The sequence below is a fragment of the Pangasianodon hypophthalmus genome, chromosome 14, assembly GCF_027358585.1.
Source record: "Pangasianodon hypophthalmus isolate fPanHyp1 chromosome 14, fPanHyp1.pri, whole genome shotgun sequence".
Taxonomy (NCBI): Eukaryota; Metazoa; Chordata; class Actinopteri; order Siluriformes; family Pangasiidae; genus Pangasianodon; species Pangasianodon hypophthalmus.
Genome location: NC_069723.1, coordinates 18535135 through 18562634, shown reverse-complemented (window position 1 = coordinate 18562634; position 27500 = coordinate 18535135). Strand labels below are relative to the sequence as shown.

The window sequence follows — 27500 nt, the reverse complement described above, 5'->3', positions numbered from 1 at the left end:
TTGTATGGGAGAAGTGATTAGGAAGATGATATATTTCTAATTTCATTTGCTCCAGTGCAAAACTAAAGGGGAAAATCGTGGACAACAAGTAAGTCCTAGCTGATCAACTAGATGTGGCATAAAGAAGAAATTGTGTACATTTTATTTTTGGTTGAACCATACCTTGAAGGTGAATATGTGAATGGTGAATCAGGTGCATAAATGTGTTTAAGTGAGGTCATGACTACTATACTGGTAACCCAATAAAGAGTAGATAATAAAATCTATTAATCAAAGACTGCGGGTCAGTGTAGTGAGTCAGTGAGTGATATAGTGATTCTAAATGATTCTGCCAGGTTTAGTCGGACCACATCAATATAGTCTGTGAAGTATGAGAGTTATCTCTCTCACACAGAGAGAGAGAGAGAGAGAGAGACTGTGTGCTCAGTGTTTCTTGCCCTCTGTTGCCTATCTAATCACAGTCCACTAGCCAGTCCATTAAAATTCTTTAGTCTAATTTGAGAAGAATCCATTTGTGTGAATGCTGAGTGGAATGACTGCTGCTCACGCAAACAGGATCTTTCAGTCTTACTGGCACACTTACGGTACCTGCAGTGTGTGTGTGTGTGTGTGTGTGTATGTGTGTGTGTATGTGTGTGTGTGCCTGTGTGTGTGTGTTATATCTAATATCCCCAGAAGGATAGAAATATCTGACAATTGTGACCTCTTTGTTACCCTTTAAAAAAAAAAAAGGCATAGCATTAATTAGCTGCATTAATAATTATGTCAGTTGATGGTCCTCACAGGGATAGTAAGACAAATGTGTTTGTGTTTGTGTGTGCTGGTCTCATATCTACTGAATGTTCAAGCCTAGTATATTGCAGATATGGATTGTGACAGATCCCAATTAAACACAATTTGGGATAATTTTATTTCACAATATAGCCTTCCTGTACCCATGTCCTAATTTTGTTAAGAGAGGTGTATCTCAGTCAGTAAGGGTGGTGCTTCAGTTAAAAACTGATCAGCCAATTGCAAATTTAATAACCTGATATAACTGCTGGCTGTTCTTTTCATTTATTTAACTCATAAGCTATAGCGATTAGCATAAAAGACTGGTTTTAGTTACACAATACAATAGTGTCATTAAGATAGCCAGCTATGTAAACGCAATATTAGCTAGTTAACCAGCTAACTAACTAGCTAACTTAAACATTACCTCTCTAGAAGTAGCTAAAATTTCGGTAGCCACCTAGCAAACATTACACGAGCTGTTGTATTGTGTATAAAAAATCAATTGTCCAGCTAACATTATGTTAACTATCATATAGTGTAGGTTATTTAAATGCAGAACCCAGTCGCTTTTCAGCAGCATGCTAGCTAACATGATCTAAACTACTGTTTAGATAATTGGCTAAATATATAATTGGCTAATGTACTGTTTTGTTTTTGGATTGGTATTGAAAGCAGATGTGATTGATATGGCATCTGAGAACACACTGAAGGTTGTTATAGGGACTTTGGGCACTGATGGCTATAAAAATACAAAATCTATATTTTTACAGTTAAAAAAGTGTCTTTGAAACAAATGCTCTGAATTTATTGAAAAAAACAGTGTCATCCATCCATCCATTTTCTGTACCGCTTATCCTACACAGGGTCATGGGGAGCTTGGAGCCTATCCCAGGGAGCTCAGGGCACACCCAGGACAGGGTGCCAACCCATTGCAGGGCACAATTGCACACACATTCACAATTTGGAAATGCCAATCAGCGTACAATGCATGTCTTTGGACTGGGGGAGGAAGCTGGAGTGCCCAGAGGAAGCCCCAAGGCACAGGGGGAGCATGCAAGCGGGATTTGAACCCCCAACTCTGGTGGTGCAAGGCAAGGGTGCTAACCCCCCCAATGGGTGTCATTATCTACAGCAAATGAAATTATAATTGAACACACACCACACCAAAACCTCATGTTCTACCAACTCCATCAAACTGAGGTTTTTTACTACAGGAACAGGCTATCAGGGGAGGGAGCAGAGGAACAGGCTATCAGGGGAGGGAGCAGGAAGTATTCTCTGTTTGCTGTGGCTTTACCTGCAGCTCCTTCAGAGATTGACAAATTTTTTAATCACTGAATCTGAAGAGACAGAGTAAATTCATTGTAAGATTATAGTAATTACATTTAAAAAATCTAATTTAATCTCACATACTTTCCACTAATGCTGTTTGGTTTATGTCAGTTATACTGGTGGTTTTGGTAACTTAGCTGTAAAAGCATCAGAGCCCCAGAGCAAAACAAAAAATAAAGGCTAGATTTGGACACCAAACATGTCTCTATTGATTGACTGCTTTCAAAATAACTGGGCAGTTTGAATATTTGATTTTTCCTTTAAACCATTCACTGAAGTGCCTGAAGAACCCTCAGAGCTGGCAGACATCAGTGCAGGTGCTGTTTGGAGTCTCGAGAGGTTTCCGCACAACATTCCTTTCTTTCTTTCTTTGGAGTCAAGTGGATTACTTCAGCTCTGTTGGGAATTTAGAGTCAGTTGTATTTCTTCCTCTCAAGTGTCCAGGAGCAACGAACTGCTGTGTTTCAAATGCAGCTGGCTTTCTCTTATAGTTTTAGTTTAACACAAAGTATATCTAGGCCACAAGATAAAATTGCTAATAAAATTAAGCTGTATTTCAAAAGGAAGTGAAATCATACAATATGAAATATGGAATAGAAAAAACACTCAACAGATTTTTTTGTTCAGAATATTTTATTAGTTTATTTACTTTTTTAGAAATATAATTAAAAATGGGCAAAAATAATACAAAACATACTGCACATATTAGACAAACACCAGAGACATAGTACAAATAGAGTGATAGTCCCCTTTTTGTTCACATACATTGGACTTACAAAATAACGGAAAGGTACCAGTGCAACTATATCAATTAAAGAGAAAGGTCACTTTGTGATCAGAATAGCTTCTGGACTCAAACAATGATGTCATACAAATCCTGTATAGTATATAGTGGGATACCAGGCCATTCATCATGAAGAATGGCCTTTAAAGAACCCCTAAATGTATCATTTAAACCATTAAAATAATCTATGTTGAATAATAAATTGGTTATCTTTTATGCCATGGCTTATATAACTACTACAAACGGAAGGCAGCAGATTTTGTTAGAGAACATAATTAAACATACATCATCATCATACCGATCCAGAAGCTATCAAAAGGAGTCAGTGACAACACTTTGGGTAAGTATCAATCATGGTTTGGTTATAAAGAACACTCCAAACCTTTAACATCCCTTAAAACACTATTGACTCCATTATTAAATATGAAAAGAATATTGCACAACTGCACCGAGAGGAAGGGCATTAGTCAATAAAGAGGCAACCAAGAAGCCATGGGTAACTCCAAACATGATACTACCACCAGCATGCTTCACTGTGGGGAGTGCAAACACTGCATAAATAACATCCTTTTGAATGTAGTGAGAATATTTTGAGTTACCATGATAACAATACTATGCATTTTAAAACCTGAGACTGTCCATTATCAGTTGTAAATGCTAACGGCGAATCTCTTTATGTATACAAAATTAAAGTTTAGTGTTCCACAAGGCTCTGTTCTAGGGTCATTGCTTTTTCCAATGCATGCACCAAGATATATTATTTAACATTTAACTGGTTATCACCACATGTCTTGTAATATCATGTTTTTTTAAAACTGCAACTGGTGACAAAAGATATTCTGCCTGCAAGAGGTAAGATTCTGCAGTGGATTTGGAGAATTTGATAGCATGACAAGTAGAAAGTTCTAAACAAGTGGGGAAGAAAGAATTAAAAGGGTTATTACGTTTTTTTTTTTAACATTCGCAGACTTAAAATGAATGTTTCACAAAGTTATTACAAGTATTACAAGTGAATGCTTTTTGCAGCAGTGAGTTTATATCTGGCTTGAGAAATCTGTGATAGCCGATATAATATTTTTGTGTATATTGTAGCTTTTAACAAAACACCCACATCAATATGAAAATACAAAGCCTGTCATAAAATACTAGTTCATGCAAACATGTTCCAGACACGAAGAGAAGAGAATGAAACCAAAGAGAGACCAAGAAAGAACAGATGTTTGCATGTGTATGTTTTTTTTTTTTCAATGTTGCTTAAAATGTAATTGTTACATTTGATTGGGTCCTTCATCACAGATAGTACATTCAACATCTTTCCACACACACACAGTCTTACTCAGCTGTTCTTGATGCTATCACAACAGCATCTCAAAAGACACCCATGTGCATTGCATAGTACTTCCTCAGGTGAAAGACAAAGAGTAGTGTACTGTAGACCACCATGCCCAGTGTGAGTAGTCATTCACCTTCCACACTTCCTCATGCATTATTTGATTTTTCGTACTGTGCATTCCAGTGACTCATGCCAGGAGTTTATAGTCTTCTATAACCTACAATGATGTAAGAAAAAACATGATTAATCATAATGATAAAAAAAAGTTACTCAAACTTAAATAGTTCTTCTGGGAGTGCTAGTAAACGTTTGGTACAATTAGAATTAATTAAGAGGACATTACTGTACATTTGTAGTAAAACTGCAATATGTGCTTATATTTTCATAACATCATAATTGCAATTTGTGATTGTAAAATATATAGTGTTGTAATTTACTTTCATTTTTTCATTTGTTTTCGGTGGACAGCACAGCCTGTGTGAAAATCTCATCTGATGTGCTGATAGAAACTCAGAGAAGCTATGCTTGTATGGGTTTCTATGGCAGATTCGAGTACAATATGTTTTAGTGGGAGCAATGATTAATGCTTATTATACAACAGGCTTTTAACATCATTTTGCGGTGCATCTCTGCGGGTGAAAATGGAAGTGTGGGGTGGCTGAGTTTTCCATGGAAAAAAATATCTCAACATTTATTGGATAGTACTCTCTTCGCTTGTCCTGGGGGGACACACGGCTTCTCCATATGATGATTTGGGACACCTCTCAAAGGGGCAGAACCTTATAACAAGCTGCCAATCACTGAAACTATAATGAACATGACTGACATCTCAAACATCAGAGCCGTTGGAATCACTTGGAATTGCAGTAGTGGTCAGTTGAGTAGACTAATCTAAAGGTTTTAGACACAAGTATATCTTGTTACTTTATCTTTCTAATTTGTAAATATTGTAAATAAATTGTAAGTATAAAGTTTTGTTTGATTATTTGTGTTAATTTGGTAAATTTGTTGTTTATAAGTCAAGCTAGCTAGCTGTCACTACCTTCTTCAGCTAAAAGATACAGGAAAGATACACTTTAACTTCTAATCAGTGTTTAATTCCACACAGTTTTGAGTCTTTGTGTCTATACTGTGTCTTCATTAGGAGGCATCAGAATAAAAAAATAACAAAGAGCATGATCCTGCAGGATGATTAAACTGACCATCATAATGTCAGCTACAGACAGTAAGAAGGCTCATTTTATATAAGCATATACAGTACATATTAATATCATGATCTCTAAATCTCACTAAGCTCACTAATACTCAGTATATTATATGAAAGAATTTTTTTTAACACACTATGCTTTAAAAAGGTAGTGGGGACTTATCCCTCTGTGTAAATCTGAAAACAACTCTAAATTAATAAACAAATTACTCATAAAGATTGCATTTGGGATTCAGAGTCATAGCAGCAGCATCATGTCTAGCATGGTGTCTGCTTTATTGCTTAATTGGTGCAAATAGTGAGCTGAAGTGTAGATAATCTGGAGGGTCAGCAATAATAGGTGCACTTCCTATATGGAGCTACAGAGTTACAGAATGAGTTGCTGTTTTGTGCTCTCATCTCATTGCAGAAGCTGTGAAATTATGTTATGTAACATAAGTAAGTCATCTTGCACTTCCACTAAAATAAAACATGTCAGTAGGACAGAAGGGTTGCACATTCATATGTTCAAGCAATCAGACAATATACATTAAGTGTGGCAAGCTCCATGCCCTGGTAGATGCTGGTATACAGAGAAGTATATAATCTTAAGGAAGTAAAAAGGTCCATGAACAGAAAATCTTCCTGTTTCTACAGGTTAATAGTGATCCTGAGTTTCTGAATAAATTTCCCAGGTTCCTGAAAAGGTTCCTGCAGCTTAGATTATCAGGATATCGCAATATTACAGATTATCAGCACATGTCTGGATAAAAAGGAGACAACTCACTTTAATTTTTCCAGTCTGTAGTCTTTATGCTGTTGTAGAGCCGAAAGATTTTTCCGTCCAGATGTCCCTGGCTGGTTCCCAGTTAGTTCCAGCTCTTTGAGGTGTGATGGGTTCAGTGTGAGAGCCAAGGCCAGGGCAGTACAACCACTTTCAGTGACAGAACAGTATGACAGACTAGAAAAATATAGATTTAATTACACTTGGCATATGTCTCCAAAAAAAGTGTAAGCAGCTACAGTATTGTGTGAAAATGGGCCACATTTAAAAATATACTATATATTTCCCTCTCTCACTGACTGACCTACTATCATCTGACTGTTTTTTTTTTGTTTGTTTGTTTTTTTACATTTATTAAGTTCTTTAAGATTCAATTAAAAATTTATTCAAATTGTGATTCAAATTTATGTTCAGCCAAGATATGTTTGGTGTCCCAATTTTGCTTCATTGGTCTTGCGCTGGAGACACAAGCCTAATAAGCTTTTGAACATCAATTAGCATCAGGCTAACTGCATCACGCTAACATAAACTCATAAAAATGCTAATCTCTAGCATTTATGGTTTGTGACACTATATAACAAAAAATGCTATATGAAACATTACAAAAGTACATCACCACTGAAAAGTTAAACTGGAATTGCTTGATTATATTTTTAGCATTGTAAATATATGATTTGTTTTTTCAAATGCAGTTGTTTAACCAGACTGACTGGTAGTCATAAAATTCAACTACATGAAACTAAAGAAGCTAAATTTAGACAGAAAACTTGTCTACGCTGCTTGGCTAGATTTGAGGTATGTGGAACCATTTCCCTGATCCATTTGTTTAATATTCCCCTAATATTCATTTATTTAAAGTTATAGAATTGAAATGAATTAACGTTCACCTTAGCTTCTCCAGCTTACAGCATGGCTTGCTTAGAAAATCGGAGATGTGCTGTACTCCACTGTCCCCAAGTGGATTCCTGTTCAGACACAGCTCACTCAGGTGAGAGGGATTTGAATTTAGAGCGTTACACAGTGAGCGGCAGCCGTTATTGTTGATGCCACAGTCTGCTAGGCTGTACATGGAAACAGGCAGATACATGCAATGTCAGCACATAGGTCCTTTTGAGATTATCGATCACTTTGCAACTCTAACACAAGAGCTATCAGTGTCTTTCTGGTTATGCAATGCATTTCTCACACAAACACAAAATAACACATTTTAAGCTTCAAGTTAAGTCAAGAAAGTGAATATTTATTCTGAAACTTAAGGTGATATAAAAATGTTTTAGGCAAATCCCCTACCTTAGAACTCTCAGTTTACAGGAAGGATTCCTGAGGCCATTAGAGAGATGTTGTGCTCCGTAGTACTTAATAGCATTTTTACTCAAATCTAACTCAATCAAGCTGGAGTTATTGTTCAGCGCTGCAGCCAGGGGAGCACAGCTTTGGCTGTTTAGTTGAGAGCTGCAAAGCCTGGTGACAAATTGTAAGTTTCACCTTCAATAAAATATTAAAACAATCATTTTATCTAGATAAATGACATTAAGTGACTGTTTAAAAGTATGACCTAGCACTCACTTTAATGTCTCCAGCCTACAGTGTGGATTCTGCAGAGAGTCAGAGAGGAAGAATATTCCATATTCACCCAGGGAATTGAAGCTCAGGTCAAGCTCTCTCAGGTGTGAAGGATTTAAATTAAGAGCTGAGAAAAGGGACCTGCAGTCTTCGGCTTGAATAGCACAATCAGACAACCTGCAATAAAACAAATAGAATTAGGAATATAGACAAAGGAGTATACTCTAGAACCATTTTATCTAGCTCTAGTATTGGGGGAACGCTTAAAATTCCTACTTTGAACATCAAAACAAAGGGGTTTGCTTTCAGAAAAGGTTTAAGCAGAAGTGTTAGCATCTAAAGATTTTTTCTAAGAAAGTACAGCACACTGTAATGGTCAATTTGTTCATTATGGACCAGCACTGGTAATATTAAACAAAAATAGATAGGTTGCATATTTGTGTTCAAAACCTGAAGAACTTACTCCAGAATTTCCAGTTTACAGTGTGGACTTTGAAGACCTTCAGAAAGAATTCTTATGCCAGACTGATGCAAACCATTACCACTGAGTTTCAGTTCTCTAAGTATTGAAGACTTTGAGCTGAGGGCTGAGGTCAGAGCTTGAAAGCCTTTGTCTGAGAGGTTACAGTTTCTGACTCTGGAAGACAAATCAGGAGACAAAGCTCTTACAAAAAAAACTTTCTGAAATTTATTATAATCATCTTCCATGTGTTGCAGACATGAAAACTTACTCAGCTGTTCTGGACACCATCACAACAGGCAGCATTCTCTGAAGGCACTCATCTGTATTGTCCATGCTGTATTTCCTCAGGTCAAAGACATCTAGTGCATTTCCTGAGGTCAGCAAAACAAACACCAGAGCAGACCACTGTGAAGGGGAGAGCTTGGTCTTGGCAAGGCGCCTGGATCTCTGGAAGTTTTGTATCTCCTCCTCTAGAGAAAAGTCATTGAGTTCATTTAGGCAGTGAAAAAGGTTGATATACTTCTCTGGATTAAGGCGCACCCTGAGCCGGATCTTGATGTACTCGATTGTGTCTTGAACACTTTGGGAACTGCATGCTGATATGTGTGGCAACAGCACTTGCAGTAGAGCCTGGTTGCTTTCCTGAGAGATGCCAAGAAGGAAGCGGAGGAACAGGTCAAACTGCCCACTTTTACTTTGCAAGGCTTTGTCCACAGCACTCTTGTGGAGGTCAGTGAGGGACAAGCATGGAAATGTAGTGGCGCACTTTGTTGGTTTCCATTGGTTAAGCACAGTTTTGTCCCCTTTGCTGAAGGTTATGTGCACATACAAAGCTGCAAGATGTTCTTGGATGCTTAAGTGTACGAAGCAGAAGACCTTTCCTTTACTATGGAGAAGATCAATGTCCTCTCTGAAGATTCGTGTGCAAATTCCTGAGTACAGGACTGCATCCTTGACATTGATCCCACACTCTTTCAGGTCTTCCTCGTAGAAGATCAAATTGCCCTTTAGCAACTGTTTGAAGGCGAGCTCTCCTAATTTGATAATCATCTCTCTGTCATCTCTCTGAGTCTCATTATACTTTTCCTTTCTAATGCAAGTCTGAATTATCAGAAAATGTGTGTACATTTGAGTCAGAGTCTTGGGAATTGCTTTGCCTTCTGCTTCTTTTAACATCTTCTCCAGAACAGTTGCTGAAATCCAACAAAACACCGGTATGTGGCACATGATGTAGAGGCTCCTTGACAGCTTCAGATGTTTGATGACATCATTGGCCAGGCTTTCGTCTTTGATGTTTTTCCTTAAGTACTCTTCCTTTTGAGGGTCATTAAATCCTCGGATCTCAGTGATCTGACTTATCCATTCATGAGGAATTTGACCAGCTGCTGCTGGTCTGGAGGTTATCCATATGAGTGCAGAAGGAAGAAGATACCCCTTGATGAGGTTTGTCAGTAAAACATCAACTGAGGTAGGGATGTTTACCTCACTTACAACCCTACTGTTTCGAAAATCCAGGGATAAACGATGTTCATCCAGACCGTCAAAGATGAACACAGTGTTGTGTGTGGTAACATTGGTAAACTTGATTTCTTTTAGCTGTGGAAAGAAATGGTGAACCAGATCCTCTAGACTGAAGTGCTGGTTCTTCAGCAAGTTAAGCTCCCTGAAGGGAAGTGGGAATATGAAGTGGACATCCTGATTTGCTGTGCCTTCAGCCCAGTCCAGAATGAATTTCTGCACAGAGACTGTTTTTCCAATGCCAGCAACTCCTTTTGTCAGCACAGACCTAATGAATCTATCTTGTCCTTGTAAGGGCTTAAAGATGTCGTTGCATTTGATTGGCTTGTCGTCTGCTGACTGGTGAATCCTTGATGCTGTCTCAATCTGTCTCACCTCGTGTTCATTATTCACTTCTCCACTTCCTCCCTCTGTAATGTAAAGCTCTGTGTAGATGTCATTGAGAAGTGTTGAAAATCCATCTCTTTGTAGTCCATCAGACAACCGCTGGAATCGATTCTTCAGGCTGGATTTTAATTTTGTGCATAATTCTTTGTCAGGTAAGGTTGAGCACCTATAATATGACCACATTATTGACCACACATATTTTTTTAACAATAAACAAACACAGTAAAAAATAATCTTTAATAAATATGTAACAAGACATTCGCTTACTTTTGAGAGTCATGAGCAGAGTAAATCATGCTTTCGGCAATGCCAGTTACATTTATCCTTGGATTTCTTGGTTGATTCTTGGTTCTATTTCTATTTTTTTTTTGGAGAAAAGTGTGAAAATACAGTTGTTAAAAAGACCAAGCTCTGGTATTAAATAACCTTATTTATTATCATGTCAACCATACCCACATCTTTCTACATCATTTTCATTTATTTTCTCTGCTGCTCTCCTTGACTTTTCTCTGAATACCTTTGATGTCTACTACTGGCACTCTTGTCTAAAGGGAACTTACCTTAATAGGGACAATCCCATTAGTTGCAAGCTGATTCCTCTCTAAGTAGATTGATCTGGTGGGTCCTAGGGCACAATATGCAGTACTTTGCCAGAATTCCTTCCTTATCACTGTAGGGCTAATCTGAAGAGTGCATAAACTTTACCTTCACTGATAACAAAGCTGACGTCAAATGAAACAAGAACACTTCGGTGCCTGTCCGTAAACATCTTTGACTGTAACAAACTTAAATGTGTGTGATCTCTCCTGCTGGATTGGCCTGAATGAACATGAGGATGAAAATGATGCACATCATATGACCTTCACACCAATGGGAGATTGGGAGATTTTGGACTGACTTGTCAGAAAGCACTCCACCACCATCATCAAAACAACAGCTCAGAGAATATCTTTTGGAAGAACAGTGTTCCATCCCTGTAGTACAGTTCCAGAGATGGGAATGCAAAGCTGGGCACAGGGCATGAGTGCTCACTGAATGATTTGATAATTGTCATGTAAATTGATGTAAATTCTATGATATAGCGTTCACAGTCGGATATTGAAATGACATGTTAGACAACGCTCTCTGCCAATATCATAAAAGTGACACTGGAAGGAAAATATGCCTCCAAAACATAACTGGAAAACGTCTTTCAGAACTCTTACCTGTGCCCAGAAGTTTTGCAGAAAGAGCCTGGTCGGTCCATAGACCAGTCACTTTTGAGAGACGCAAAGCTGGGTGCTGATGTATGTGATCTCTTCTGCTGGATTGTCCTGAATGAGCATGGATAGTGTCAAAATACTCCACTGCCTGTGTATCTGTAACAACTTAACGGCTCTAAATTAAAGAAATGCAATTTCAGTGCCATGTTTATTTTTACATGACTGATGGACACACTTCGTATTGCACTTTACAGAATATGATCATGTATCTCATGCTGCTGGTGTTTTTTAAGTGTCATTTTCATAAATGCAGCTGTAAATGCAGTGTATATCAGAGTCTTACCCAGGCACTTGTGATGTTTCACTTTGAAACTTCAGTGGAGGGTTCATTGAATTGTCACTTTTCATCGACAGACAGCTCGGTACAGGTGAAGCTGGTTTTACCCTGGGGGAAAAAAAAACAATGCTAAATATTATATTTGAATGTACACACTTCATGCATGGCTACGTTTCTTGATTTCTCTTATCGATTATTAGTTTCATATCTATCTATCTATCTATCTATCTGTCTTCATCTGGAGTTTCCAGGAAGCCTGTGGGGTTGAATACTTAAGCAAGCAGCATGTTTCAGTTTAAATTTCTTGCTGACCAATAATTCATTTTGATTTTGAAAATTCACTATAAGAGAACATGAGTTTGCAATAAAAAAAAATACTGACAGGAAAAACATTCAACAAACCTGAGGAACCTGGAATTAATTTGTCAGGATGAATAGGTAAAAAATCTTTCACAAACAGTGCGCAGAGCTGGTAGGAACTTACCCCAACAGATTTTTATTTATTTTTTGATCACAAAATAATGAATTTTGACAAGTAGTGAATTTTGACTTTGAAATTTTACTTTAGTCCCTGGAAGACTAGTGGTTAGGCCTCTGTGCTCTCACTGCCGCGGCCCGGGTTCGGTTCTCGGCCAGGGGACCGCACATGAGCATGCACTCCAAGTGCTGCTCCCAAGCCTGGATAAAATTGGGGGTGTGTCAGGAAGGGCATCTGGCATAAAAACTGTGCCAAATCAAATATGCAGACCAATGATCTGCTCTGGTAACCCCTATCAGGATCAGCTGAAAGAACGACATATGCTATAGCCTTCACAGTCTGATATTGGAGTGACATCTGAGGGAAAATATTTTGGAAGAACAGCATGTATCCCTCCAGTATAGTTGCAGGCAAACAGAAGCTGTTCTGCTTGCTTAACACCACACTAACACACTTTATGTTGTTTTTTCCTTTAATGTAACACATTTGTATATTACAAATGTCATTTATAAATGCATGCTACTTTGAAGTGGCGTATTTGTTTTCTTTGTTGCCTTTTCTGCTGTTTGTGTTTGAAAATATAAAATTATATTAGCTGATATTACTAATACAATAATTTGATTGGTTGAGCGGCGTTCCAACAGTGTTTATATTTACTATAACCTCACTGGGACATTTCCCAGTGTGTATCACTCCGCTCTTCTGTGTTCATGATGTACAATTCCACTTTGTAGTTCAAAACTGTTACTACAGTAGAATTAGCGACATCCTTAATGCACATGGCAAACAATACTTTTCATGAATAACTTTTGACTTAAAATATGAAAGCACATCAGATGAAGATAAAAAGGAAGAAGTGATGCCAATTTTACCGGAAACACTTTTAATGGGAACGTACAAATCATTGTGAGCTAGCTAGCTAGCTAGTCAACAGGCTATAAAGTGATTGTGGCTTCTTCAGGATTTATATCTGCTAGCAGAGCAAAAATAAACAGAACATTTGGCCATGTTGTGTCCAAAATGTGACGTACTCGATATTAATTTCTTGTTCATAGATCTGTTGTATAAAAGCAATATTGCACTCTCAATTGTGTAGTTATACTGAATATCTGCACTGTGATCGCTTACAGCCAAATCGCAGCCGTGCCGATATTCGGTATAACTGCACTGTTATTTGTGTGATATTGCTTAAATAAGTGTGATTAAATATTGTTGAATTTAGTTCAGTTCAGTTTTTTGGTGGCAAAAAGTATGTGGACACCTGACCATCACACTCATATGTGACCAGTTCAAAACCTTGGCCAGTAACATGGAGTTGGTCTCCCTTTGCTGTTTTAACAGCCTCCAGTCTGCAGTCAGCCACTAGAGGGCCTCAGAGACATTTTTGCTTCACTTTTAAACCCCTGTTACAATGTCTACCCAGACTTTGGGCGCAGCTGAATATTCCGGTACCTTCTTCAACCTCTACTGCTTGTGCATCTCTCATAACTTAAACAGTTCTAAATGAAAGAAATGCAATTTCAGTGCTTTGTTCATGTTTTTTTTTTCTTGTACAAAACTGATGGACACTGCATATTGCACTTCACAGAAAATGATCATGTTTTTATATCAGAGTCTTACCCAGGCACTTGTGATGTTTCACTTTGAAACTTCAGTGGAGGGTCCATTGAATTGTCACTTTTCATCGACAGACAGCTCGGTACAGATGAAGCTGGTTTTACCCTGGGGGAAAAAAAAACAAAACAATGCTAAATATTATATTTGAATGTACATTGAATGTACATCACAAATGGCTACATTTCTAATTAATCTCATATCTATCTATCTATCTATCTATCTGTCCCCCCCCCCCTCACTCACACACTCTGTCACTCACTCTCTCTCTCTCTCTCTCTCTCACACACACACACACATTAATATTTCACAGGTAATCTATCTATCTATCTATCCCCCTCCCTCACTCACACACTCTGTCACTCACTCTCTCTCTCTCTCTCTCTCTCTCTCTCACACACACACACACACACACACACATTAATATTTCACAGGTAATCTATCTATCTATCTATCTATCTATCTATCTATCTATCTATCCCCCCTCTCTCACTCTCTCTCTCTCTCTCTCTCACACACACACACACACACACACACACACACGTTAATATTTCACAGGTAAACCTGTGGGGTTGAATACTTATGCAAGCAGCATTTTTCAGTTTTTGATTTTTTTTTTTTTTCAAAATACTTGCTGACCAATAATTAATTTTGATTTTGAAAATTTTGAGAAAAAAAAAAACAAAACAAAAAAAAAAAACACTGACAGGAACAACATCCAACAAACCTGAAGAACCTGGAATACATTTGTCAGGATGAATGGGTGAAAATCTTTCCCAAACAGTAAAGTAAGCACTAAAGTAAGTACTAGTCTAAAGGGGTTAAATACTTCTGCAAGCTGCATTTTCCATTTTTTTATTTATTTTTTTAAAGATCTGCTGACAAATAATGAATTTTGACTTTGAAATTTTACTTTAAGAGCATAATGGTTTGCACTATAAATACTTCCAAAGCGCACAGAAGCTGGACACAGGGCCTGAGCGTTCACTGACTGATTTCAGGAGAATGAAAATTGCATAAATTATATGCTATAGCCTTCACAGTCCGATACTGGATCGACATCTGAGGGAAAATATTTTGGTAGCACAGGGTGTATCCCTACAGTATAGCTGTAGGCAAACAGAAACTGTTCTGCTTGCTCAACACCTCACTAACACGCTTTATGTTGTTTTTTCCTTCCCTCTCTTTAGATAGATAGATAGATAGATAGATAGATAAATAGATAGATAGATCAACAAGTAGCTAAATATCATTTAAAATAAAGCACTGTTAAATAGATAATTGGGAATATCACCAGGACTCCACAGCTTTTAAAACGTGATTTGTGCCAGGTGTACATGTCACAGCATGAATATGAATACTCTACTACCTATAACAACTTGTTTACACATGATGGCACATGTTTTGTAAAGAAATCTGTTCCTTCACTGTTGAAAAAAGGAAAATTCTGTAATGGCTTAATAGTTTACTTTAAACATTGTTTCAGTAAGATCAGGATCAAGGACTGTTTGATTCCAGAAATGCCTGAAATCAGAGGATCACTATTTGTGTGTGTGTGTGTGAGTGTGTGTGTGTGTGTGTGTGTGTGTGTGTTTGGGGTGGGGGGGAGGGGTCTAATTGTTTTTATTGTTTCCCAAAGTAGACTAATTCTTGACCTAGATATGTTTGGTGGAGCTGTGGAGCTAAGATGACTAACAAGTAAGACATGTTATATTATATTATATTATATTATATTATATTATATTATATTATATTATATTATATTATATTATATTATATTATATTATATTATATTATATTATATTATATTATATTATAGCAATCAGTTCAGCATGCTTAAATTTCATCAAAGTGTAGGCTATGAACCTTGTCCTAATACAACATCTTGTAGTCTTACCTGGGAATGCTTGATGATTCTTCCAGAAACTTCACTGGAGGGTTCATTGAATGGTCACTTTTCATTGACACGCAGCTCAATACAGGAGAAGTCGGTTTTATGCTGTAAAAGAGAATTAATACTAGGCATGATATTACTACCATGAAACTACACAGTTGGCTCCATTTCTCTAATAAACATGAACAATGGGTTATACTTAACAGTAAGAAATATTATTTACTGCATTAGGTAAACTTTACATTAGTATAGATAATGTAGTATTAGTGTACATAAACAATAATACAATACTAGTAATGTTAACAAAGTAACTAACACGTGTGTAGACCAATGGTTATTCTAGTCATGTTTTAAAATGAATCAACATAAATTATTTTTATTTATAGCGATCAGTTCAGCATGCTTAAATTTCATCAAAATGGATTCAAGTCAGTCTCTTCTAGAACAACTTGAAGTTTTGCTTGAGCTAGGTGCTGTATACAAGATTTTTCAGACACGTTGCTGATTACATGCAAATCTGTGCAAATCAGTGTAGGCTATGAACCTAACCTTTGTCCTAATACAACATCTTGTAGTCTTACCTGGGAATGCTTGATGATTCTTCCAGAAACTTCACTGGAGGGTTCATTGAATGGTCACTTTTCATTGACACGCAGCTTGATACAGGCGAATTCGGTTTTATGCTGTAAAAGAGAATTAATACTAGGCATGATATTACCATGAAACTACACAGTTGGCTCCATTTCTCTAATAAACATGAACAATAGGTTATATTTAACAGTAAGAAATATTATTTACTGCATTAGGTAAACTTTACATTAGTATAGATAATGTAGTATTAGTGTACATAAACAATAATACAATACAAGTAATATTAACAAAGTAACTAACACATGTGTTGACCAAGGGTTATTCCAGTCATGTTTTAAAATGAATCAACATAAATTATTTTTATTTATAGCGATCAGTTCAGCATGCTTAAATTTCATCAAAATGGATTCAAGTCAGTCTCTTCTAGAACAACTTGAAGTTTTGCTTGAGCTAGGTGCTGTATACAAGATTTTTCAGACACGTTGCTGATTACATGCAAATCTGTGCAAATCAGTGTAGGCTATGAACCTAACCTTTGTCCTAATACAACATCTTGTAGTCTTACCTGGGAATGCTTGATGATTCTTCCAGAAACTTCACTGGAGGGTTCATTGAATGGTCACTTTTCATTGACACGCAGCTTGATACAGGCGAATTCGGTTTTATGCTGTAAAAGAGAATTAATACTAGGCATGATATTACCATGAAACTACACAGTTGGCTCCATTTCTCTAATAAACATGAACAATGGGTTATATTTAACAGTAAGAAATATTATTTACTGCATTAGGTAAACTTTACATTAGTATAGATAATGTAGTATTAGTGTACATAAACAATAATACAATACAAGTAATGTTAACAAAGTAACTAACACGTGTGTAGACCAATGGTTATTCTAGTCATGTTTTAAAATGAATCAACATAAATTATTTTTATTTATAGCGATCAGTTCAGCATGCTTAAATTTCATCAAAATGGATTCAAGTCAGTCTCTTCTAGAACAACTTGAAGTTTTGCTTGAGCTAGGTGCTGTATACAAGATTTTTCAGACACGTTGCTGATTACATGCAAATCTGTGCAAATCAGTGTAGGCTATGAACCTAACCTTTGTCCTAATACAACATCTTGTAGTCTTACCTGGGAATGCTTGATGATTCTTCCAGAAACTTCACTGGAGGGTTCATTGAATGGTCACTTTTCATTGACACGCAGCTTGATACAGGCGAATTCGGTTTTATGCTGTAAAAGAGAATTAATACTAGGCATGATATTACTACCATGAAACTACACAGTTGGCTCCATTTCTCTAATAAACATGAACAATGGGTTATATTTAACAGTAAGAAATATTATTTACTGCATTAGGTAAACTTTACATTAGTATAGATAATGTAGTATTAGTGTACATAAACAATAATACAATACAAGTAATGTTAACAAAGTAACTAACACGTTTGTTGACCAATGGTTATTCCAGCCATGTTTTAAAATGAATCAACATAAATTATTTTGATTCTAAATGTTGGTAATCATCAGAAATTGGTGGGTGTAACACAATTCAGGAACACGATTCAGCCACACATGAATATTTAATATATTTAATATATTTAGTTAATATTCAAACAAACATCAACTGATATGAGTGTTTATTAACATTACTGGTAATACACTTACCACCCAATTAATAGAAACACCTGTACACCTGCTCATTTATGCAGTTATCCAATCAAGTAGCAGCAGCATAAAATCATGCAGATACAGGTCAAGAGCCTCTGTTAATGTTCATATCAATTATCAGAATGGGGAAAAACCTCTGTAACCACTGTGACTTTAACCGTGGCATGGTTGTTGGTGCCAGGTGAGCTGGTTTGAGCATTTAATAAACTGCTGATCTCCTGGGAATTTCACCCACAACAGTCTCCAGAGTTTACACGGAATGGTGCGAAAAACAAAAAACATTGAGTGAGTGACAGTTCTGTGTGTGGAAATGCCTTGTTGATAAGAGAGATCAGAGGAAAATGGCCAGATTGGTTCGAGCTGCCAGGAAGGATATAGTAACTCATATAATCACTCTTTACAATCGTGGTGAGCAGAAAAGCATCTCAGTGTGCCCAAAAAATTGACCTTGAGGTGGATGGGCTACAACAGCAGAAGAGCACATTGTGTTCCACTCCTGTCAGCCAAGTACAAGACTCTGAGGCTATCATGGGCACAGGCTCACCCAAACTGAGCAGTTGAAGATTGGAAAAATCTCATTAACAAGGTGTTTCAGCCTGCAGACTCTCCGCTCACAGAACGTTTTTTGTTTTTCGCACCATTCTGTGGACTCAGGAGTCCATTGTGTGTGAAAATCCCAGAAGATCAGCACTTTCTGGACAGTGGACAGTGAGTGTATATTAATGCTGAAATTAATTGTTGGTTAAAACTCTAATGCAAAAATAGCCACTAGATAAGGGAAACATTTTGAAAACCACCACCATATCATTTTAAACACCATGTTCATGTTATTGTTAAGTTCACGTTCAGGTCATTATGAATTGACAGTTAGAAATATAATTGTTAATATAATATACTGTAAAAATTATTTTTGGCCAGCCTTTATAAATCTGAAACAAATTGGTGATATTAATAGCTTTCCCAATCCTTTTATCTCTTGTTTCCATTTCCATTTCCATTTCTGCACAAATGGCTGCCATCAGGAGGATCCCTGAGCATGTGAAGGTGTTACAGGTGTCTGTTTTAATGAAGATAATATACAATCACTAGCCACTTTATTAGAAACAACAGTACACTTGCACATTCATGGAACTATCCAATCAGCTAATCATAAAATCATGCAGATACAGGTCAAGAGTTTCTTTTAATGTTCACATCAAACATGGGCTACCACAGCAGATCAGGTGTGTGTGTATGTGTGTGTGTCGTGGCATGAGACCTCAAAGTAGGGAACTCTGAGTGACAAGATTTTCAGTTGTTCCAAACCTGCCTCCTGCTTTCTCATTCCCACTCAAAGCCAAGAGAGTCATGGAGACTCATAGAAATTGGACAGTTGAAGATCAGAAAAACACCAGGCAACACTTTTTAACCAGACAGCTTGAAACAATTAGGCCATTCTCCTCTGACCTCTCTCATCAACATGGCTCATTTCAGCTCATGGAAACTGTTTGGTCATCACACCATCCTGTGTAAAGCAGAACCAGCTTGTCTAGCACCCACTTCCTTGCCACGATCAAAAATCACATTTTCCCCATTCCAATGTTTGAACATTAACTGAAGCTCTTGATCTGTATCTTCATGATTTTATGCATTGTGGCATGAATGAGCAGATGTACAGGTGTTCCTAATAATGTCAGTTAAGTGAAAATTAATAGTACAATTGCACCGGTATAAATCAGTCTAAAGACTGACTAAGTAAATAGAACGTGTTAAGAACTGTTTTGGATTAAATGACTCATCAGCTGGGCATAATGCTGTAATTAAAATTAATAACCGTGATTATAAAACTTCGAACACCACTGTGTTGTTGCTCTTTGTTCATCTTGAAGGCAAGCTGGGCTTTCTATGATCATGCAATTCTTTATGGGGGCATAGGCATACACAGGTGACGTTGATTTCCCAGTTCAGGGTTCACTTGAAAGAAGCATGTCCTGTTCACACTCAGCTTCATAAGACCTCGTTTTTCACATTTTCGCCAAAACAATTTGAAGACATAGAGTTATTTCCATAGTACCAATAATGCAAAGAAATTTTTTAAAATGTCTGCAATGTCATGGCTCAAGTCTTCAGGGGCCAGTGGTAATGCCTTTGCATTTCAAATGAAATTTGAAACATGATAATTTGATGGTAAAGATTTTCCACAAAGACTTACTTCTCATCCACAGGATCAGCTTGGTGTTTATTAACTGTCATTTCAGAATCTGCCAACCCTCTCTGGGGCACTTCTATAGGTGGGCTCCGATTCATAGCTGCCATCCTGTGTAGTGGTACGCCATAACACAGCATGATGTCACACATCATAACAACACAGCTGAAAGACGACTTTAACACTTTGAGTTCAGATAAAGTTTTTGCTACAAGAACAATCAATATCATTAAATTCCTCCAATAAAGCCAAGGATTTTAACATGGGAGGTGAATCATCAGAATGATCAAATGTCCATAATGACCATGTCACACTAAAGACATGAATATTGCATAAAGAATGCTTTAGCCGTTTAGACACATATTATTAACAAAAAAGATTTTGCTCACTTTTATTCCTCCATTTCTCACTTGATCATCTTATTTTCCCCTGTCTTGTGAATACTTCTACTGGCTTCACTGTTCTTAGATCGTGGCTGTATCTGTTTCGTTTCCTCTCTTGGCTCCACCTAGTCATCATGTGACTCTTCTATGTCTGCAACTCTTTAACCCTCTCCGTCTCAGCTGGTTCAAAGTGCAAACCACCAGCATTCATATAATTCCTCAGATCCTGGTAAAAAAAACTAAACTGGTACAGCAGGTGAAAAAATACCCAAAGGTGTGGTGTGGCAAACATAAGATGGCATCAACAGCTCATGTGGAGAACTGCTAATGTGTAAATATTACTTAAAGAATGTACAGAGCTTGAGTTGAAGGTGGCAGGCAAGAGATTGTCTTCCCACAAAATACACAAATGACATGAAGCAAATAGCAACAGTCATGCCCATTGTAAAGCTGCCAACTTTTCTCTCCCTGTTGTGTTAATGTTGTTATAGTGTTAGACCAAGGCTGGATATTATTTGGGCAGTGGTCCATTCTCAGCACAGCAGTGACATGGTTGACATGGTTGTGTGTCTGCGACACCCTTGCTGAAAAATCCAGCTTGGTCTGACCAGCTGCCAAAACACAGCCTGATCTGGTCAAGCTTGGATTTTTTTTAAAAAAACACCTTAGAGTCACTGGTTAAGTATATTCCACAAACACATGTGTTAGTAAGGGGTTGGGACACCACGAGCTACCACACCAGCTTCAATGCACCTTGGCTTTGTTTCTACATGGCTGTAGAACTGTAATGGAGGGATGAACACCATTTCAAATGATACAATGAACACCTTCCAAATGATATTCCTTTCGACTGGAGTCCAAAATCTCCCATAGGTGTGGTGACTGTGAAGGCCATAGTGTATGATTTTCATCAAACTATTCAGTAAGCTCTCAGGGATGGGGACATTTTAATTCTGGAAAAAAACACTCCCATCCCAAATAGGATAAATGTGATCTGTCAGAAGAACTTTGTATATGCAGTATATGCAGTGAATCTTACCTCTAAGGAGACAAGTAGACCTAAACCATGCCAGTAAAATAAATCCCATAGCAAAACATAACCACTGAGTTTCCTAATAAATTCCCATCCATTATGAGCAAATTAAATGACAAAGTGCACTAATGAACAATTAATGAGCAAAGAGAATTCCAAGCTCTCATTGTCTATTAGTAACTGCGCTACAGTGGTAGAATGGCATTGGAGACACCTTTTGTACAAACCTTATAATGGTCTTATAAAACAGTGTTGTCAAAAATCACACTTCAAAACAAAGACGACATGCCAGAATGAACAGTTTAATCAGCTGCTTGAGGAAAAACTGAAATAGATTGATGATTGCCCTAACGACACAGAAAGTTGATCTGCGGCAGAAGTGGATAATGGTCTCATCTGTCCTTAAAGGAATAGTACTGCCCAAAATAAAGCATACAAAATGTACTAGTTTTTGAGTAAAGTGTGTGATGATTTAGGTATGCACTTTGTACAATACTAATCTTGAGACCATACGCTTCGCTTACGTGTTAGCAACCTTAGCCTAATAGCTCTAGTGCAAAATATCTCAACAAATTTCAGACACACCTTAGCCGCACTGTTAACAACAAATCATTGGTCAGGAAATTATTAAACAGCAAGAATTAATCAAATGCACTCCTGCTCATTTACTTTTGCTGCAGGGAACTGTTTGGGGAAAAGCTAGAAACAGGGAAATGTAAAATTCAAACTAACACATGTCTGGGTGTACAAAATTTTCCAAAAATATCTTCTGGGATGTTTTTTTTTTTTAAGATTAGTTATTATTTGGTCATTTTTATTTGGCCACACCTGATGCAGCCCATCAAGGGCCTGAAAACAAGGTCATAAATGAAACCAGGATTGATAGAGCAGGGAAAGATCTACAGTATTTGTTTAATTCTTGCTAATTTCCTGACTAATGATTTGTTGTTAAGTCCATTAAATGCTTAATATTTTGCCATTTTGGGCGTGGCTAATTTTTTTTCCCAGGAGTGTATGTCATTTTAAGATATAGTGAATATAAGTATATAGATCCTTAAGTTTTTTCTTAATATCTCAATTCTCTAAGGTTATGCTTTATTTATGTCCTGCCAGCACTGTGTATGTCATACATGTGTATTGCACATTGGGTCCAGGAGAAATGTTATTTCATCTCACTGTGTACTTCACACTGTATATGGCTGTGATAACAGTAAAGATCTACTTGATTTGAAATATCTGTGTTATGCTTTACGCATTACCGAAGACCACTTCATGGGAGATCGAGTGTTCTTTCCTCAGTGTCTGGACTTTGCACTAAGGTTCTTCTAGTCAAAAGTTAAGCCAGAGGATTAGAGCCCTGGCATGACACATCTGTATCCTGCCAAAAAAAACACAGTGAGTTCACAGAGCCTCAGACACAGTAGGTAAATTTATGTGCCCTTTCAAGGTTGTGTTCAAATCCTCAACTGTCAGACACTCTCGGTCCTCGATTCCACCTCTCAGCTAGGTTTACTATAATAACAATTCCTGTCCTTGATGTTATTCCTTCCACCCAGTGTAAATTATTATATTAATGTATTTCTGTAATGCAATTATGGTATAAGTTTGTATAGTCTAATAGCAATGTGGCATATTTAGAAATCACTAAAAAACTCAGAGCTAGTGCTACACCACTCAGAAACAGCATGTGGCGCCATACCACCACTTACGAGACAATATTTCATAACAGGAAAGTCTATGTGTCATGAAACTGAGGTATACTGCTACAATCTTAGAAAAATGGTACAAAACAGTACCTTTCCTTGTTGTTTGGGTGGTGCGCTTATGTTTTGTACCTTTAATATGTATATTTTACCTGGAAATGTGGATATAGTGTATTTTTAAAAAGATTTAAGGTGCACACTTGGACAGTAAATACCTTATAGGGAAAAGCTTTAAAGGTAAACTGTATTCACCTTTCTAGGTAAAAGATAAATAGTAAAAGTACAAATGGTTTATGTTTAAGGGTACCGCCTCAGTGACTGGGGTGGTACAGTTTAATAACCTTTTTTTTTTCCTGAGAGTGTACCTTAAATTGCAGGAGAGAAACAGGATTTCAGTCGGCTCTTGCTTGTACCAGATTTGCATTCAGATAGCCACTTTGTTACTAAGCTTATCCTTTTTTTTTTTTTTGGTCAAATATTTTAAAACAATTAATGAAAGGTAATAAGGAAAACTATGAGCTTGTTGCACCGCAGGCTTATCATTACACAAGGTTTCCTTTAATTATAATTATGGATTCTTGGTCTTCAAAAAAATTTTCTACTTTTAGTTCTACTAATAGGAAAATATTCTGTTGGGTGTAAGGATTTCTCCAAATGGACAACTGAAGAATCCTCAAGGGTTCTAAATTTTCCAAGAGTGCAGAGTTTAGACCAATTATAATGAGGAGGTTCCATAAACCATCAAATCTGTCATCTTGGTCTTTGACCAAACTATTCATTTTTCATTTTACATTTATGGCATTTAGCAGACGCCCTTATCCAGAGCAACTTAAAAAATACTGTGTAGTATCTATCAAAAAACACATTCAACCTACTAGTTCAGTAGGTCAGGGACTAAGAGTAGCATCAGTCCAAAAACCCTGTTGGGGAGGTTAGTACAAGACAAGATTTTTTTCCAGGTTTTAGCAGATTTTGTTTCTGATATCCACAGTCAATTATGAATCATATTAACATTACCTTTTTTTTAATATATATATAGTAATTGTAACTAAAAGAGAAAACAAACGGCCAAAAGTAGTGGTGCTACGAGAAAGCATTCTGGAATAGGTTCCATGTTTTAATTGCTCATTCAGCTACCATCTCATAGCTTGCATTTGTGACATTAAATACAAGAATTGTTTTCTACTAACTTTATTGCAAGCCACAGCATACAGCAGGACAAGGTAGCTAGCACATTACAAACATTTATTGAAAATGTATGTCACATAATATTTACTGAACTTCATGTTTACACATAATTATATAGCTTTTGTGTTTCTAAAATTGCCTATGTTACAAAACCAAGCCAAGAGAACTGTAAATTAAATTTATTTACATAAGTCTTAGTGATTATGTGACACTTTTGTCATAAAGTACACTGATGTGCACTCCAAATGGTCATTAGCCCCCACAAAGGGAGATCCTTCAGAGTACACACTGTGGTGGATATAGCCTTCAGATGGGTGTGGAGCATATGGTCAAGTCAGTATAGACTACAGCTTATATTAATAATGTGCAATATAGTGAAATAATGGAACATAGTGAAATAGTGTATCAAGTTTGATCAGAATGACAGATCATACTTTTTCTTTATCCTTTTATAGTTACATTAATGTTGTGGAAAATCCACAAAACAAATGACTTCCAGTTATCACTTACATTATAACAGCTATATACTGTTAAAAAGACAAAAAATGCAGTTTCTTACCAAGAAATCGCAAAGTGCAACATTCTCTCTCGTGAAGACTTTCCCATGGCAGAAAACCTAACATCACAGCTTTACCTCTGTTACAGAGTGCTGACACTTGACACTCCTTCCAGAAAGCCTTACCATATCAACCATTATATATTTTTCATTTGTTAAATAACAGTTTAACAGTTTATTTGTTTATTATTAGACTTAGATTATGTGGAATGTCCACCATACAAGTCCTGTACTATAGGAATTACTTATTATAGGAACTTCCTATAGAATTGATATTGTATTAGAGAATGAGCTCACTAATATAAACCTGTGATTTGAATTACAACTGGCACTAATGTCAGAGCTGCTGTTACAGAAAATTAATCAACACCTTATGACCAATAAGATACCACAAATCAACAGCACTGTGGGGAAAAGTGTAAAGTTGTTTTTCATGGTGGAGTTAATTTGGGCTTTTTGAATCAACACATGATTCTTGCACAAGAATGGATATGGATTCTCATGGAAATGTCAAAGCAGTGTTTAACAGGCTCTATCAAGCTGATGAAATCTGCAGATGCACTTTGTTGTCTTAAATAATAAGACTTTAAAGAATTAATTAAATGAATCATCTCAATACAGCTTACACTGCTGCCTGTCTGACATCTCATACGGCATGTCCAGCCACGTTTTGTGGCATCTTAAATTAGAGCATGACAGACAGGAGAGAAAATCTAGCTCTTAGAGTGCATTTCTAAAACTGTCTGTGTTCTTACACAATACAGAGCACGCTTTATATTTTGTTCTTTTCTAATAATGTCCTGAAGTGTCCATCAGTTTGTACAGATAAATCAGCACAGAAGTCCATTAGACCGTTACATGACTCTTCTATTCTAATCGTCAAAGTTACTTTTTAAGTGTTACTTAATAGTGTAAGAATACTGTGCTTGGTTCAAATCCTTCAATGATGATGGGGGAAAAAATCCTGAAAATCTTATCTTTAGCAAAGAAATTTCCATACATGACTTATCATAGGAGCAGGAAGTGGGGGGCTGCCCCCTAGTGGTAGCTGCCAGGGCTGTTGTTTCCTTAAATCCCCACCTTGTGGGAAAGGGAAAAAAAATCGAAAGATGTCACACTTTTACATTCAGTTGGCAGCCCCTACTAATTAAAGCATCTTCCTATATGCCTGCTTATAATGGAAGTCTAAGGGCAGTTGTTGAATTCCTTCAATAAATGGGTAAAATCCATGACTGTGTATGGGAATTTAAAACTTCACCTGTTACACTGCAACAGTACAGACTTTAGGATCACTTCAGTTCAACTTCTTTTCACTGAAGCAATATAGGAAAACATGGTTTCTGGTTATGTATGAAGTTTGAAAGTTTCGCAGTGTCTGTGCTCTGACCAATACAGCTACACTGTTAACGTTTAAGCATAAACACTTCCTTCAGGAAAGTCTCGGAAATGTTGATTTTTACCAATCTAGCGCTTAATTTGCATATACTCTTGACTGAAGCATTCATAATTTCTACAGTAATACATTTGGTATTATTTATTGATTACTACCTTTAAATCTTACATTATAAGATTTGAGTAAAAAAGTTTCCCTTCTTTTCTCAGTCCAGGGAAAAGTTCTTCTTCATGGTAATCGCATATAAACCAATGTGGTTGACATTTTTCCGATATGAACTCAGATACGTCTGTGAACTTCAGTCAGACTCTTAAAGCAGAACTTAATACCACAGACTTGGAGCCAATGTTCCAGATGATGTTTAAATTTATAAGCACTATAGACGAGTGTTAATGTTTTATACTTAAATTAAAACCAGCCAAACATATAGACACTGAGCACAAGTGAGATCCACAGAGAAGGAGAGGGGCTGAGAGTGATCGGAAGAGAGAGTGAGGGATGTTTCCAGTCCCTTAGCAGCTGTGCACTGAGAAGAATTCCCTTTGAGCCACAAGTGGAAAATATTCCTCACTAAGTACAAAGCAAATTCACTCTCATTTACTGAAACCACAGCCGGCTGTTCTCAGATGGTGCTCTTTCAGGGACTTTTGCTCAGAAGTAAGAATACACACAGCCTATCATGCAACTGCTTTAAAACAGTACAGACTTTTCCTCCTTGGAAGATGGAAGATAAAAAAAATAAAATAAAATAGAAAAGTCACAGGCAACAGTTCATCTGCAATAATAAAAATTAAGAATTTTATTCCAGCAACAAGCTGCTTGATTGCCAGTATAATGAATTAATTGAATAGCTAATGTGTGGTGGTCAGGGAAATCCCAGATGTCAGATGTCACAAACAGCCAAAAATGAAGAAAAAAATCAGGTATACTTTTATACTTAATTATATATTTCACCAAAATGACATGGAAGCTATATTTACTTTTTACCTTGCCTTGGTTTTCTGCCTGCAGAGATGTTGTGTAACAAAAGCAGTGGTTAAAAACAGTCTGATTCTTGCTATCTAAGTGTGATTTCCACACATGGTGAATGTCATGCTTTGATCAAGTATTTGGATACCTATGAGCTGCAACGAAACAGA

The 27500-nt window shown here is 36.9% G+C and overlaps 1 protein-coding gene across 4 annotated transcripts; it reads right to left on the bottom strand.

Annotated features, from left to right (window-relative positions):
• Positions 1–2720: 2720 nt before the first annotated feature.
• LOC113539041 (NLR family CARD domain-containing protein 3) lies at positions 2721–20615 on the bottom strand. Of its 4 annotated transcripts, none has more exons than XM_053239767.1 (17): positions 20495–20615; positions 20112–20216; positions 17381–17482; positions 16806–16907; positions 16231–16332; positions 15653–15754; positions 13762–13863; positions 11670–11771; positions 11330–11437; positions 10392–10481; positions 8488–10290; positions 8220–8393; positions 7760–7933; positions 7484–7654; positions 7081–7254; positions 6197–6370; positions 2721–4440 (listed from the first exon to the last, which is right to left on the bottom strand). In XM_053239767.1, the coding sequence occupies exons 2-17, from the start codon at positions 20213–20215 to the stop codon at positions 4434–4436; spliced, it is 3591 nt and encodes a 1196-aa protein (XP_053095742.1). In that variant the 5' UTR covers position 20216; positions 20495–20615; the 3' UTR covers positions 2721–4433. The 4 variants fall into 4 exon arrangements, with proteins under 4 accessions (XP_053095742.1, XP_053095741.1, XP_053095743.1 ...); XM_053239766.1 differs by having other exon boundaries at positions 20112–20226; positions 20495–20600; XM_053239768.1 differs by lacking the exons at positions 16231–16332; positions 16806–16907; positions 17381–17482.
• Between the last annotated feature and the right edge of the window lie 6885 nt (positions 20616–27500).